Raw genomic sequence first — 15,963 nt, 5'->3', positions numbered from 1 at the left:
CCAGAGAGAGGATAATTGTATGGCAATGTTAAAATTAAAATAATTTTAAATGACATTATGAACTTGCTATATAAAAAGGGTCACTTATTGAAAAGTTTCCTGGAAACAATAATTATTATGCAGCATTTAAGACAAGTACTGTAATGAAAGCTGATTTTTGTGTTTTTCTGTCTCGCTGGAACATACTTTCTTTTGCCACAGATGTAATTGTAAAGGTTAAAAAAAAAAAAAAAAAACTTCTGATGCAACTACAGCACTTTAAGAATAAGATCTTGCCATTCAAATTGTCACTTGGCACATAAGGTAGTAATAATGGAAAAAGGAATCTGTTTTAGTACTTCAGTATATTAAAGCTTCCAATTTTCCCTCAGATAACCATCAAAAGAAAATTTGAACACGTCTGGCAGATTACTTACGGAAATTTTGAAATATTCCCTAGTTTAGTATGTTATGTAACTTTTTTGATCCTGTCATTAAGACCAAGAAATATTATCCAGTATTATACACTTTTATATCTTTGACCCCTATATCTCCTCACCCTATTTTCTCTTTTGCTTAACGCTTGTCACATGTTTGAAGTTAGATTGTAAACTCTCGAGGATATGGAGTCAGTTCCTTGCTGTGTCAACGTATTGTTGGATTCTATAGGTTACAAATTCTTGAAGAAACTGCCACCAATTCTGTTCTTGGACTCTTGACAATCAAATATTTCACTAGTCCAAAGAAATTTCTGTTATGTGCCATGAGTGAGTCATCTAATCCCAGAGCAGTAAAAAATCACGGTGACCTTGCATTATCGTGTAATCACTGAAGCTGACAATGAAACAGATTTTAGTGCTGATAAAATACGACTTTCCACAATGTGTGTGATCCATTATTCATTTGCATCTTTAAGCACAGCAGTTACAGTTGAGAAGGCACTATCATTTTATCCTTTTAAAATATTTTAAGACCTGTTTAAAAAAAAAAAAAAAATTTTTCAGATTGGGCTTGTACTTTTCATCTATGCATTCAACCCATATTAAATATTTTTTCAGTAGGGTTTCGTAAAATTCCATCTGGATATTTCTGAGTTATGCGAACATGGGGGTAGAGGGAGAGATATTTCATGATCTTTTGTGCTCAACTCACCACTTCATTTTAAAACATCAAACTTGGAATGTATTTAATATACAGTGAGGAATGTGTTCGCCAGTAAGTCTGAATAAATGGTTGAAAAATTAGCTAGACATAATTTTTTTTAGAAGTTTTTGGAGTATTAAAAAAAAAGCAGGTATTTACCAAAGTGCCATGAGTCAGTCCAAATCTAAGTAGGAATAGGAGTGCATGGCCATCCTTCCTGTCAATCTCAGAGGGCGGCCATGCCTCTTTGCTCTCGGGTCCCTCTTTAGACAAAGATTGGTTCAGGATTAGCAGTGTCTAAGGCCCTGGCCCTCTAAGTGGGGCCAAGCGACAGGTAGTCTGGGGCCCTGACTGTAGGCAGGGCAGAGCCCCAAACAGTTTGATTCCCTAGCTCTGCAAGACAAACACAGGGCTTTTGACCTGAGGTGGGGAGGCTGCCACCCCAGGGTGGCAATAGGGGGTAGGGGCACCCAGGCCCACCCTACTCCACCAGGTCCCAGCCCAGGGCTATAATGGGTCAGTGAGGATCTGCCTGAAACACAGTGGTCCGGATTGAAGCAACAATCCAACCAGACTATAGTCTAGTGTCCCTGGGCTACTTCCTACCTTCATTTGGTACCTTGGTATCCTCCCTTTCCCCCGGGGTAGATAGCCAGCAACAGTCCTCGCAGCTCCTCAGCGCCTGGTTTGGCTGGCAGCTTTGACAAGGGATCCTCTTTGGACTCCAGGCCCAGCAGCTGGTGAGAGGCATCTGTCTCCTCCAGAGGCTCCAGCCCCATTTTGCTGCAAGGCCCACCTTTTATACTTCCTGTCCCACCTCTCTGCTTCTGGTGGGGTGAGCATGGCTGTCCTGGCTCTGCCCACCCGAGGTGGGTGGGGTTTCCTCCCCATCAATCTCAGAGGAAGGCCACACCCCCTTGCTACAGTGGGATTGAAGGGGAATCCAGAATATATGCTGGCCTTTCTGCTCATCCTGCATCCTCTATTGGGATGAATATTTTAGACTGCAATGTGTTCTGGAGGCTAAGTCCCCAGACCAATATTTATTTTTAACATTTGTTTGCACCTTTCCAAAATGCTTGTCCACAATCTGACAATACATAATACATTGAAGTTCTACTATAGATCCAACCTTGAGAGTTATGGCTAGATACCTCGGGAATGGAGGTTGTCTGTAACTCTGAAATGTTTGTAACTCTGAACAAGATGCAGCTCCGGCTCCAGCAGTTCATACTCTGGGCCAGGTTCCAGAGACAGCTAAGCAGCTTCTTTCCCTGGTCTGGGCAAACTTGTCCCCTTTCCAGCTGGGGTAGGGGGATGAAAACAGCATGTACCCCTCGCCACCCACCCCCAAAAGCCAGGCTGATCTTCTGTACAGTTGTATGATCATGGTGAACAGGTAAGTATGGTGGGGGCTATGTTACCTGTAAACAGATGAAAATATATAGAATGTTGTTGTTTCACAGTGATACACAGAAGCATTTTTGGACTATATTTCAACATTTGCTGAGATTTTAAGCTCCAAGAGCAATCTCAAGTGTGTGTTTAGTTTTTATTGAAGAATAAGTTTTGAATCCACTTTCTTTGCATTGGAGTTGAAGGATATTGTGTTTTGCCTGTGATCACTTACTCTGGCAACGTTCCCAATAGTTTTGTAAAGACTACTGCAGGATGTCAGACTAGTTTGCTTCCTCTAGTCCCCATTTCTACTCATTTTCTGCTTCACCTGATTTTCTCAACTAGCTGAGTCTGGTTTGCTGGATCAGTCTTTTCCAGGGTTGCCAGTCCCGTACTCACTCCACGGCTACTTCATCCTCCCTTAAACAGTCTACCAACTGTTTTCCTGGCTGTCAGCTTCTCCACCTGCAAACTTGTCTCAAATGCTTTTTACATACCCATACCATCTCAGCCTCCTCTCTTTATAGCTTCTCTGGTATTACAGACCTTGATCTCACTCTTGATGACATCTTTCTGTATGTGGTCCAGCAGTGCCATCCCTCTGTGCCATCAAACAGCTCATTTCAATGGCATCTAGTCTTAAGTGCACCTCTTTGTTCGTCTGTGTCTGATCCAGACAGATGTGGCCTCATTCTGATTTTGTGGTTATCCCTTAAGTAATCTGGTCATAAATCACTCTGCTCATGTTGCAACAGACTTCCCCTGCATTTCTCTGATTTCTCCATTTGTCCTTAACCACCCAGAAGTTACCTAGTGCATCCACCTAGGATCTCAGCCAGGGCCAGCTCCAGGCACCAGCCGACCAAGCACATGCTTGGGGCGGCACCTTGGGGCAGGGAGGCGGTCAGGTTTTTGTTCTTCATTGGGGCAGCGATGGAGGGTTTTGTTTTTTTTCCGGTGGCATAGCGCTTGGGGGGGGGGGGAGAGGCTTAGGGCGCGCGGCGCTTTGGGGGGGCGGGGGTGTGGAGCGGCACTGGGGAAGTGGGAGTGTGGCACAGCACTCGGAGGAGGGGCGAGGGCTTGGGCAACGCGCTGCTTGGCGGGGGCAGGGCTTGGCGCAGCACTCGGGGGGAGGGCTTCGGGCGGCATGGTGCTTGGGGGGGGCGGGGGGTTTGGCAGCGCAGCGCTTGTGGGGGGCAGGGTACGGCGGTGCGGTGCTCTTCTTTTTTGCTTGGGGTGGCAAAAAAGTTAGAGCCGGCCCTGATCTCAGCTTCTCAGATCAATAAATTTTTGAAAAATCTCCACTCCTCATCTGTCTAATTTGTGTACCTGTTGGCTCAAATTTTGCAGTGGTCTCCTAAACTTTTCTGTGCAGTCATCACATCTAATGCGTGACTCACTGAAGAATAACTCAACGTGGGTCCATTTGCCAGTTGCAACCATTACCACCAATGGTTTGTGTTTGGCCTCTGACCGTTTTGCTTGGGATAATCTTACAATCCTTAACCATCTTATGACTTACTGCTATCTAATATCCAGTGAGTACGGTAAACTAACAAAGTAGCCAGACTTGATGCTGCCCAGTAAAAAAAAAACAAAACAAAAAACTCCAGTCAATTTCTCTCCTCTTGGTTTCTCTTAAATGAGAGAGAAGGTGGAACACAAAGATTTTTGCAAGAGCAGCAGTTATTCTGCAGGGTTGTTCATTGTACTGATATACTTTTCATTTTGTGCTGAAAACGAAATGAGTAAAATCTGACAGTTTTTGTACTAAATAGAGAAGAGAGAAAAGTGACGAGGACTTGGGAGGAAATTCTGTGCCAAAAAATTGAAATTGTGCACACAGTATTTTAAAATTCTGCATATTTTATGTCAAAAAAATGTGGAGGCTCCAGCATGGCAGTGGGGAGCACAGGTCACTGGCTGCATGGAGGTAGGAGATCACGGTGTAGCCGCCTCCTCAGGATATGGACTCGGTGATGAGGCTGCACCCAACCCAGTGCAAGGGCTGGGCCTGCCCCAGAAACACCCCAGGGCCTTGCCCCTCCGTGCCAGGTGCACCAAGATAGCAAGCAAGGGGGACAAACTCACATGTATGCCCTGATTCAGGTGAGGCGCATGCAGCATCCAAGTGTAAAGGGGCTTACTGTGAGGGGATCTGTGTGGGGCAATCTGGGTACAGGTAGCTTGGTGGGGGGCGGTCTGGGAGTTCTGAAGGGGGTGAGAGTCAGTGGGGGATTTGGGCATGGGGGAGGAGTCCAGATGCATGGTAGTTGGGCAGACAGGGGAGTAGCTCCCAGCATACAGTGACCACTGCCCCATAGCTAAGGAGCGATGGGGGCAGGAAGTGGGGGGGCAGGTACAGAGGTTTCTAGGGTGGGTCTGACCAAAACCTGGCCCTGGCTGCTCCTTGCAGGGGAAGAGGAAGTCCTGTTTTCCTCATCCAAGCTGGGACCAGTAGCTGAGCCTGGTGCAGGTCAGGAGTCACCAGCTGGGGCATCCCAAGCCTCCCCTCTGCCCCCATAGTGATTTATCTCTCCACCAGCTGCTCTGGGTGCCAGAAACATGTCTGTGCTGCTGAGGAGGGGCATGTGACTTCCCTGTCAGAAGTTACGTTTCTGTGGGGAAGCAAAGAAATTGGTGCAGGACATGAATTCTGCATGCACTGAGGCTCCCAGGCACTATTGCAATAAAATTTTAAAAAAATACTTTCAGAAATATAAACAAAACTCAGACAAATTCCTGAAACAAAGCTAAGGTTATAGTCATTTTTCATTCCCCTTAGACAGCAAGACCTAATCAAAATGATATGATTACTTGGTTTGGTTTTAGCCGGTTCATGTTTGTGGATTGCTAAGGCTAGAAACAAATACAGTCATTCACTTCTAGTCCTGGTAGTCTACCAATCTGATCAGTGCCATGCCTTCTCAAAATGGTCACTGGTCTCTCTGACCACAGGTTTTTTGGGGGCTGCAGTCTAGAAGTGAATGTGACAAGTCTTAACTATAAACATATGTTATCTGCTAGGCATGCTTTCCTTGTTAAGTAGTTTTTTGGTTGTATTCTTAAGCTGAATTGTCTTTCCATTAAACAGAAATATTATGGGTTTATTTTCTACACTTGACTGTTGGGTTTGTCATGGTAATTTTATTATGTTTGTTTATGGAAGCTGTCACACTTAAGACTGATCTATACTTACAGTTTAGCTGGCATAACTATGTTGGTTAGAAATCCCCTAAATGATATAACTGTAGTGCTGTAGTGTAAAAGTATTTATTATGGGGGAAAAAAAAGTTCTCGACAGTATAGATTGCTTTGCTTTGTTTGGGGAACTGGTATAAACTATACTGACAAAAGAACCCTTTTGCCTGTATAAGCAGTGTTCCCAGTAGGAGGGTTAAGCTCTTTCTAGTGTAGCAGAACCTTAGGGTATGTCTACACTACCCACCGGATTGGTGGGTAGTGATCGATTTATTGGGGATCAATTTATTGTGTCTACAACTGATTCCCCAATCGCTCTGCTGCCGACTCCCGAGGGAGCGGCAGCAATCGACTCGGCCAGGTAAATCAACCTAAGATACGCTGACTTCAGCTACGCTATTGCATATGTTAAGTCTACTCTTCCCCCCCCCCCCCCCCCCGTGTAGACCTAGCCTTAGTAGTACTGAAGGAATTGTTGGTGTAGATAGAAGAAATGTTTAACTGATCTTCAGTGTGACCTGCAAAGGAAAACAATTGGATTTTTGCCTTTTTATGTGTTAGTTTTAACATTGTTTTTAGTAATAGAAATTTGGGTTCTGCCTGTACTGAAGGCCCCTGGTTATTAGAGAACAAATAAAATGACGACCTCGTATGTCAGAATGAAATCTGAGTACTTGAAAGGGTCAGGAGGATATTTAGCTGGATTATTTAAAACCCTGTTTTTGTTAAGACCTCCTTAACTTCAGAGGGAGGAAGCCTGTGTTATTCTTTGAAGTATGGGTCAGCATGCTGACCCTTTAGTTGAATTATGAGGTCTTACACTTCATACCTTCTTAGGCGTCTAGAGAATCCTCAAGCAAGCCAGGCTTGTTGTTCCTGATATTTAAGGTAAAAGACAAGCAAGAGAACTTTTTAGATGTGGTGGGGAGGAGGCAGCAATTCTACAGTCTTCACAAATCAGAGAGAGTCAGGAAAGGGCATAAACCCAAGTTAATCCTTTCTTGGTTACCTATAAGACACTCTGTATAATGGCCAGAGGTGTCTAATTCATTATCTGAGCAATATCTCCAAGGGTGCTGGAACAATTTTTATAGTGGGGGGATGCTATAAGCCATTGAATTACACTGTAAATCCTGTATATAATGGAAACCACTTCAAGTCAGGGAGTGTTACAGCACCCGCCTGTGCCCTTAGTTCCAGCTCTTATTAATACCACAGTCATGGTGCAGGATCCAAAAACCCTTGATCTCATAAGGCGAGAACATTTATATGTTGCTATTTCCCTTGCTGCTATTAGAGCTTGACTAACCAATTTCTACTCCATTGGGAAATTATCAGAACACTGGTATGTCTGTGAAATGTTATAGAGTATCCTATAATACAAACTAGCTTTACATTTGGAGTAAAATATTTCAGGAGAGAGCACAATGACATATCTCTTTAAGTAACTAATTTGTATTACAGATCGCCCTGAAATATGATCCACAGGCAGAAGAAGATCTACGCAACTGGATAGAAGAGGTTACGGGGATGAGCGTTGGTGTAAATTTTCAGTTGGGCTTAAAGGATGGCATAATCCTTTGCGAGTAAGAAGCAAATTTTCTTTTTATCTTAGATAGTTTTGCTCTTTCCAGGTTCTAGAGAGCACTAGCTGAGGACTTCCTTTTGAATATACAGGTCTCTCGCAACTTAGGTGCATTTAACATGCGCGATTTCAGCTTTACGCTGAAAGGCCTGGAGTCCGGGAGGGGGTGTGACCTCAAGATTTAAAGGTCCTAGGGCACCAGCTGTGGCTGGGAGTCCCCGGGCCTTTACATCACCCAGGGGGCTCCCAGCTGCAGAGGTGGCTGGTAGCCCCTGGGGCAAACTAAAGGGCCTGAGGCTCCAGCCACCATGGAGCTTCAGGCCCTTTAAATGCCAGCTCCAGCCCAGCTGCCAAAGCTGCGGGTGGGATTTAAAGGGCTCCTCCGGGCTCCCCACCGTGGCAGGAAGGCTGGTGGAGCCCTTTAAATCCTGCCCGCAGCTCTGGCGGTGGGACTGAGGGGCATTTAAAGGGCTCCACCGGGCTCCCCACTGTGGCGGGAAGCCTAGCCAGAGCCCTTTAAATCCCTTCTGCAGCTTTGGCAGCTGGGCTGGGGTGGCATTTAAAGGGCTCCTCTGTGGTGGAAAGCCTGGCAGAGCCCTTTAAATCCCATCCACAGCATCTGCAGCTGGGCAGGGGGGAGCCCTTTAAATCCCACCCACAGCTCCGATGGCGGGGGGGGGTATTTAAAGGGCTCCACCGGCCCTTTAAGTGCCCTCCCCCCCAGCTGTTGCCGGAGCTATGGGTGGGATTTAAAGGGCTTGGGGTTTTGACTATACGCGGTTTTCGCTTTACGCGATAACCGCGGAACGGAACCCCTGCCTAAGATGCGACAGACTGTATCACAGTTCTCAATAATCAGAATACAGTTGCTACCAAGGAAGAGACTGCTTCCATGTCTGCTCTCTCTCTTCCCTGGGCTCAAGAAAGATTTAAGAATTGAACCCAGATCACCAGCATTTCAACAAAATGTATCAGAAATATGATACTACAGTATGAAACTAGCACAGTTTTATGGATTTGTGTATGAATTAAGACACTTGTCAAATGTCCTTAAGCCTAAGATAGGCCCTTTACATAAATCTAAATCATTTAACCATGACCAGACCTGTTTTGCATCAAGTCACTACGTCTACAGTAGCATGACAATAAAGACTTCTACAAAATGCCTGTACAAATAGTGTGAAAATGAGATTCGCTATTTACACATTTCATTAATTTTTCTCCAGACTTATAAACAAACTGCAGCCAGGATCAGTGAAGAAAATCAATCAATCAGAACTAAATTGGCATCAGGTAAAAAAAAAAAAATAAAAAAATAAAAAATCCTACTTCTTTTGTTTCCAAAACTGATGTGAATGGGATATTACTGCCTCTTTACTTAAAACTTTCCAGTGGTTGATTAACTATGTGTATGAAGTCTTAAGCAAATGGGTAGACTGGATTGTCCTCTAAATGCTACTTCAGTGCAAATGTTTAATAGCAGCTTTAATTACTAGCAGAAATTTCAGGTAGTAGACAAATGGGACATAACAAGACTACTTCCTTAGGAGGAAAGGCTTTTAAAATGTCTTAGTTAAAGTTTAACAGGAACTTTCCATCAGCCAAAGCTGCTAGATGCCACAGTCTATGCCATATGAAGTTAACAGCTCTGTGTGTCATACTGTTCAAGGTTACTTCATGAAATGTCATTCTGCAAAATAGGAATAAATACCACTGAAATCCTTTCATTATGCTTTTTTTTTTTTTTAGCAGTGTTGGATGAAATGTTGGTATATAACTCAGGAAAAGATTAAAATGGCAAAATGCACAAGCAGTAATTGTATCTCTGATATCCAGATTAAAATTTAAATTGGGCTACAAATTTGTTTTTGTACATAAGGATTGGTCTGTCTAGTACACAAGACATGTTATGCTTCGTAGTCCCTTGTAAATGGTCTAGGACTAGTCTAAACTAAACAGCCTTAAGAACAGTTCTTCTGTCCTGCATCTGAAAGAAAGCGCCAAATTTAGTCCTTACTTATGCTCTGTGCAACCCCCCCCTCATCCTGACTGGGACCTATAGGCATTACCCAAAAACTACTAGTAAATAAACTTGAACTTGGGTTGAACATGTCCCAGTGAGTCAACAGTAAGGTGCACAGTAAAAACAGGTATTTCATATTTGACAGGTTATTAATGGACCAGTTTAAATTAGGTTGGACACTAAGTGCCTTCTGAAACAAACACCTTATTCCATAATTTCTACACATTGTAGTTCTTCCTTCAAAAAGTATTTTCTATAACATTACTCAGTGGAACTAGACTAGCACAGAAATTTGACCTTTTTTTATAGGGGGCGGGGGCATATTTAAACCAGAGGCTTTCAACCTTTCCAGACTACTGTACCCCTTTCACGAGTCTGAATTGTCTTGCATACCCTGAAGCTCACCTTGCATATAAAATCAGACATAGAAATACAAGTGTCACAGTACACCTGTTGCTGAAAAAAAATTGCTTGCTTTCTCATTTTTACCATATAATAATACAATAAATCAACTGGAATATAAATATTCTACTTACAATTCAGTGTATAGTGTATATAGAGCAGTATAAACAAATCATTGTATGAAATTTTAGTTTGTAATGACCTTGCTAGTACTTTGTATGTAGCCTGTTGTAAAACTAGGCAAATATCTAGATTAGTTGATGTACCTGCAGGAAGACCTCCGCCTACTCCCAGAGGTATGCATATCCCTGGTTGAGAACCACTGACTTAAACTAGAACATCTCTGGAGAAAGGAGACAGATGCTGTGTAGTGCCTTGTTAAAGACATCTGCTAGGGATGTCAGGCACTAGCCACTGTTGGAGACAGCGGCCAGACTAGATAGACCATCAGTCTGATCGGGTATAGCAGTTCTATGTGCAAAAAACAAAGTCCAAACGCAGAATGTGTGTGTGTTATGGTAAGCTTTTCCACTCATTTACTTTGCTTTATGTTGTGTCCCATCTGTATTACAAGGCAGGGAGCTTGTCAAAGTTCCTACTGTAATTTTGAAGTTATAAATATTTTCCAAAATGAAACATTTGCCTTGACATATTTTATTTTTCAGTTGGAGAACATTGGGAATTTTATCAAAGCCATCCAAGTCTATGGTATGAAGCCACATGATATTTTTGAAGCAAATGATCTTTATGAGAATGGGAACATGACCCAAGTTCAGACTTCACTCGTGGCACTAGCAGGTCTGGTAAGTATTTATCTACACAGAATATACTGTACCACACTGAACTAGTAGAAATCCATGCATAGGCCAGAATCATCCCTTCCACTCATAAGTGTGGAAAACTTGGCAGGCAGGTGCTTCTGGTATGCCCCTATCTTCCCCCAGGGGTCCTGAAGAAGCCACACTTTGGGTGCCTTGGTGTCTCCCTTGTCAAGGTAGGGGGTACAAGGATTGTGGGTAAGAGCAGTTGGGGTTATGAAAGTGCTGTCTTTAACAGCATAGTCTCCTGCTTACATGTGAGCAGGAGGGAGTTTGACACAGTATTAACTCATGCTAAATCTTCTTCACAACAGCTGTTGAGCAGCCACAGAATGACTTTGCTAATGGTAGCCTGAAATATACTAAAGCTATTCTTGCAGGGAACAGAAGCCAAGAGGGTTAGCTGTAAGTAGGACTACATTTTCTCTGTCAACTGGGGATGTCCTACGTATGTGAAGTAGCAAGGCCTTGTACTCAGAAGCAACCACACAGCAACCAAATCCCATTCACTAGAGGAGATGAAGTCTGAGAATGTGGAGGTTAACCTCGGAATTCTTAATATCTTTAGACCCCCCAACCCAGGGACTTTTCAGGGTGAAGACAACCAATGAATCACATGTATTACTCCTTTTAAATTTCAGAAGGTTATGAATAATTACTAGTGTGGTTGGCTACATAACCAATAGAAAAAATCCTGTCAAAGAACACTTATCTAATTGTACAGGATGACTATAGTTTAATATTAGAAAATGTTTCTAGCAGTAAAAGATGTACATACTAAATGTTAAGACTTTAGTCAAGTAATACTTTCTCTTTTCAAGCAAATATAAAACTTACTGACCAATATTTTTTACGAAGTGACTAATTTTGGGTGGTGGTTTTTTTAGTTCCCATAGTAACATCTTAAAGGGACTGATTTTCAGAGTACAGATATGCAGCACTTTCTGAAAATCAGGCCCATGTAAGGCATATTAAGTTTGGGACCCAAAAGTTGAGGCACTCAATTATTAGTCACTTTTGAAAAGCTTAGCGTGCTGTCCGTGGATGGGGACAAGAAGTATGATTTGAAAAGCATGTGTTCACTTTTTGAATGACTTGTTATTTACTTAGGCAAAAACCAAAGGATTCCATACCACAATTGATCTTGGTGTCAAATATGCAGAAAAGCAAGCAAGGAGTTTTGATGCAGGAAAACTAAAAGCTGGCCAAAGTGTAATTGGCCTGCAGGTAAGCATGAGATTAAAGTTTTGTGTATGGTAAACCAAATTGAGAAACCATCCTCAACTGTAACAGATAATTTTCTGTTTGGAAAAAGCAATTGATTGAAGTGCTGTTCACTTAAGTGCTTGTCTATATGAACATTTAGTGCATGGCAAATGTAAATCTACCAAACACTAGCCTGATGTACAAACTGTCCACGTGGACATTGCCATTGCAAACTACAAAATTCCCTAGTGCACTTTGTAGTACCCAGCAGCAGGCTCCTGAGAGGTAGATTTATACTGCAGCTTGCTGCATGCTGTTTATGTAGACAAGCCCTAAAATGGGCTGCTGGGTTCTCACCTAGAACAAGTTCTCTTTCTGCTGTTAGTGTGCAGTTTTTCTGTCCTTGTAAAGAATTGATAGGATTTCTAAAATTGAGTGACAGTCAGTGAAAGACATTTCTTCTCTACTGTAATTTCTAAAGTAGGCTTGGCAGAATCAGGTATTTATCGATAAAATCTTGATTTCACTGTACACACACACACAAGTAGATGAAAGATATTTCTGTTCCTACTCATGAAAATGTACTAGTGAGCAAAGCAAGAAAAATGCTGCTTGAGACTGAGTCCCAACTTCCTGTTTATAAAACATGTTGTATTGCCAGCATTAGAAGAGCTGGAACAGGGGTGCTGTTTAGGTAGCTTTAAACTTTTTGAATCTCAGCATCTATCATTAAATAATTATTCACTGACCCCTTTCATCTCTCCGTATGTTGCAGCTGTGAACATTTAAATTGGTAAAAATTGGGGGGAAATGTGCAACCTATAATTTTAAACAACTGAATATTTAAAATTGATATCAATGCTTAAAAATAAACATTGATCTGTCAAAACTATAAAAAATAGAATTCTGCCAGGCCTAAATATAATAGAAGTAGGGATGGAGAAGTGGGCTTAATGTTTCTTGTAAAACAGCATTTCTCTATCCCAGGAAATAGTGGTTTAGAAGCAAGTTGGAAGCTTGCTGGAGGCAGTGCTACTTTGAATTTTGAGGGGTCTGTTCTCTGTGCAAATCAATCAGAATAAGACAATAGCATCAAATGTTAATGTGTTGTACCACACAACTGCAAGTATAGTAGAACCTCAGTTACGAACACCTCGGGATTGGAGGTTGTTTGTAACTCTGAACAAAACATGATGGTTGTTCTGTCAAAAGTTTACAGCTCACTTAATACTGCTTTGAAACTTTACTATGCAGAAGAAAAATGCTGCTTTTCACTAAATTTAAATGAAACAAGCAGTTTCCTTGCCTTGTCCATTTTTAATAGTTTACATTTAACACAGTATTGTATTTGCTTTTTTCTCTGACACTGCCTGATTGCATACTACTTGTTCCAAATGAAGTGTGTAGTTGGCTGGTCAGCTCATAACTCTGAGGCTGTACTGTAATGTGATATGAATTAGCTTTCCATCGTAGACCATATGACTAAAATATGCATTGGTGCACAAAATGAAATTTGGTTTTTCTCTCTAATCAACACACTGTTGGACACGCATACCCCCTTGCATAGCCATTCAAATAGGGCATTGGATTAGTCATTCTTTGCTCAAGAGAAGCTCAGTATCTGTTTAGAAGTGAACATTAAGGTCAGTGGCTAAGCTTTAACTGCTTTCTCTATATTAAGGTCCAACCAATGCAATTGTATCTCTGTCCTGCACTAGGTCTCCTTGAGTTGCTATATCACTCCTCTCTCACCCTTTGTGTTTTTTATAAAGATGGGAACCAACAAGTGTGCCAGCCAGGCAGGTATGACTGCTTATGGGACCAGAAGGCATCTCTATGATCCAAAAATGCAAACTGATAAACCATTTGACCAGACAACAATTAGCCTACAGATGGGTACTAACAAAGGGGCCAGTCAGGTAAGCAAGGTTACATGTGATACAGTATTTCAAAATTGCCAGTTGTCATGACACTGCAACACTCCAATGAGCAAGCAGGTAGGTAACAGGCTGAAGGGGTGGATCTGCATCTTGCTAAGGGAGTCTTCAGTTGAGACCTTGGGAGGGCACAGTACCAGCAGTACTTCCTTGCAGTGATTCAAGAGCTGAGCCTCCTGTGGGCACATGATCTGCTTCCTGCTGAGAAGAACTTGAAGGAACAAAAAACAGGGCCTACAGCAAGCCCCTTTCTCTGGCTGTATTGTCAGAAAAGTAAGGGGAAGCATCATTTGACATACCAAAATGAAAGAGAGCTCCCTGGGCAGTATCCTGGTTGAATGTCCACCATCCTCTTTGCAACATCCAAAAGGGGGGGCATGCTAGGCTTCTCACTAGGGCCTTCCCCCAGGGGTTGTAGAGCTATAGCATAACACCTACTAAACACACCAGTGAAAAAGTTAACTGTTGGTCCTGTAATATTGTATTTTAAGTCACTTTTACTGTTCAGCTTGTACAAGTGGATGCTGTACATACAGAAATCAGTTAGAATCATTGTCAAGACTCTTAACTGAATTTTAGGGTAACCTTAACATAAATTTACTTTATTATCCTATTTCACTAGGCTGGGATGCTGGCACCAGGCACCAGAAGAGATATTTATGACCAGAAGCTCACATTACAACCAGTGGACAACTCTACTATTTCACTACAAATGGGTACCAACAAAGTGGCTTCCCAGAAGGGAATGAGTGTGTACGGGCTTGGACGACAAGTGTATGACCCCAAATATTGTGCTGCTCCAACAGAACCTGTAATTCATAATGGAAGCCAAGGAACAGGAACTAATGGGTCAGAAATCAGCGATAGTGATTATCAGGCAGAATATCCAGATGACTATCATGGCGAGTACCAAGATGACTATCAAAGAGATTACCATGGTCAGTACAATGACCGGGGCATTGATTATTAGATCTGCATCAAAAGCTCAGTATATTAGTCCATTATTTTATTCAGTAAAAACAAAACTAGCCTTGTGGAATTGTTTCCCATCTTCCTACACACTATGCTTAATGTTCCTAAAGAAAGATTGCCTTACATACATTCCTTTTTCCTTTCTCTGCCCTTTCCCTCTTCTAGCTGCCTTTAGTGCTGTAACAGTTGTAGTCTACAGCACAACCAATAACTGCATATGAAGTAAAAAGGAATACTGTGAAAGGGGAGTACTCATGTACAGCCAATTCTAATAAAGATCTATGCATCTTCGCAATCCTCTACTTAAATAGGTATTTACACACAACATCCACCCCTCATTTTACTTAGGGCTTGGCTACACTGGCACTTTACAGCACTGCAACTTTCGCGCTCAGGGGTGTGAAAAAAAAAAACCCCCTGAGCGCTGCAAGAGAGAGTGCTGTAAAGCCTCAGTGTAATCAGTGCGGCAGCGCGGCTCCCAGCGCTGCACGCCACACCCGTAGAGCATGTGGTTTACATGCAGCACTGGGAGAACTCTCTCCTAGCGCTGGTGCTCTAGCCATACCCTTATTTAGTACTTAGCTAATTTCTGCATGGAATACTGAAGACTTTCATGCTTACATTAAATGCTAATATTAAGCTGCAGTATATTAGTAAATAATTTCTGCAGTATGGTTTGCTTATGTTTAAAGTCAGACAGTAGACAGGATAAGTGTGCATTTGTGATTGTGTATTCATTCCTTTATCTGCACTGACCAAACTCCTAGAAATAGCTGTCTTACTAAAAAGGGAGCTTGTACAAAGTCCTTGAGCCCACAGAAGTCCCATGTTTTGCTGGTGCATTTATTTTTGTTTGTGCCATAATATATCCATGTAGAAACGCTTTTTCTTCCTTGAACTGTATTTATTGCCACATTTCTTATCATAAACTCATCCATTGTATTTTTATAAATATTTTTCTTGAAGGTATATGACTTTGATGTCTCATTCATTTATTACATTAGCATGCTTTGAACATTAGTTACCACAGAAATTATTCCCAAATCTTATTCTTGGCTGTGGCAAGGTAATCTAGAACCCCCACAGCTCAGGAAATGTGAGAATGGTTCTGAAAAAAATTCTAGTGTACCTGTGTCAGGCCACAGTATGAAATGTTCTTTTCAACATCCAAGTCCTAGAAAGGGAGGGGATCCCCTACAGATCTCAACTGGGGGCAGCATACAAAAAAGAATACTCTCTCCAATCCCATGAGCTACCTGGGGCATGGGTGAAGCATCTGTAGGGTAGCACTAGGTTCTC

General features: G+C 42.2%; 1 protein-coding gene across 1 annotated transcript in view; it reads left to right on the top strand.

Moving 5' to 3' along the window:
* Positions 1-15,632, top strand: part of CNN3 (calponin 3) — a 52,873-nt gene extending 37,241 nt beyond the window's left edge. The window contains exons 2-7 of the mRNA XM_032777860.2: positions 7,186-7,307; positions 8,533-8,599; positions 10,397-10,534; positions 11,660-11,776; positions 13,528-13,674; positions 14,315-15,632. Of these exons, the coding sequence (XP_032633751.1) occupies positions 7,186-7,307; positions 8,533-8,599; positions 10,397-10,534; positions 11,660-11,776; positions 13,528-13,674; positions 14,315-14,662 (939 nt within the window). The 3' untranslated portion in view covers positions 14,663-15,632. The remainder of the gene's footprint in view (positions 1-7,185; positions 7,308-8,532; positions 8,600-10,396; positions 10,535-11,659; positions 11,777-13,527; positions 13,675-14,314) is intronic.
* The last annotated feature ends 331 nt before the right edge of the window (positions 15,633-15,963 follow it).

Source organism: Chelonoidis abingdonii, chromosome 7 (genome assembly GCF_003597395.2).
Source record: "Chelonoidis abingdonii isolate Lonesome George chromosome 7, CheloAbing_2.0, whole genome shotgun sequence".
NCBI lineage: Eukaryota > Metazoa > Chordata > Testudines > Testudinidae > Chelonoidis > Chelonoidis abingdonii.
Note: the sequence above shows the minus strand (reverse complement) of the source record. Positions and strands in the feature narration are given on the sequence as shown.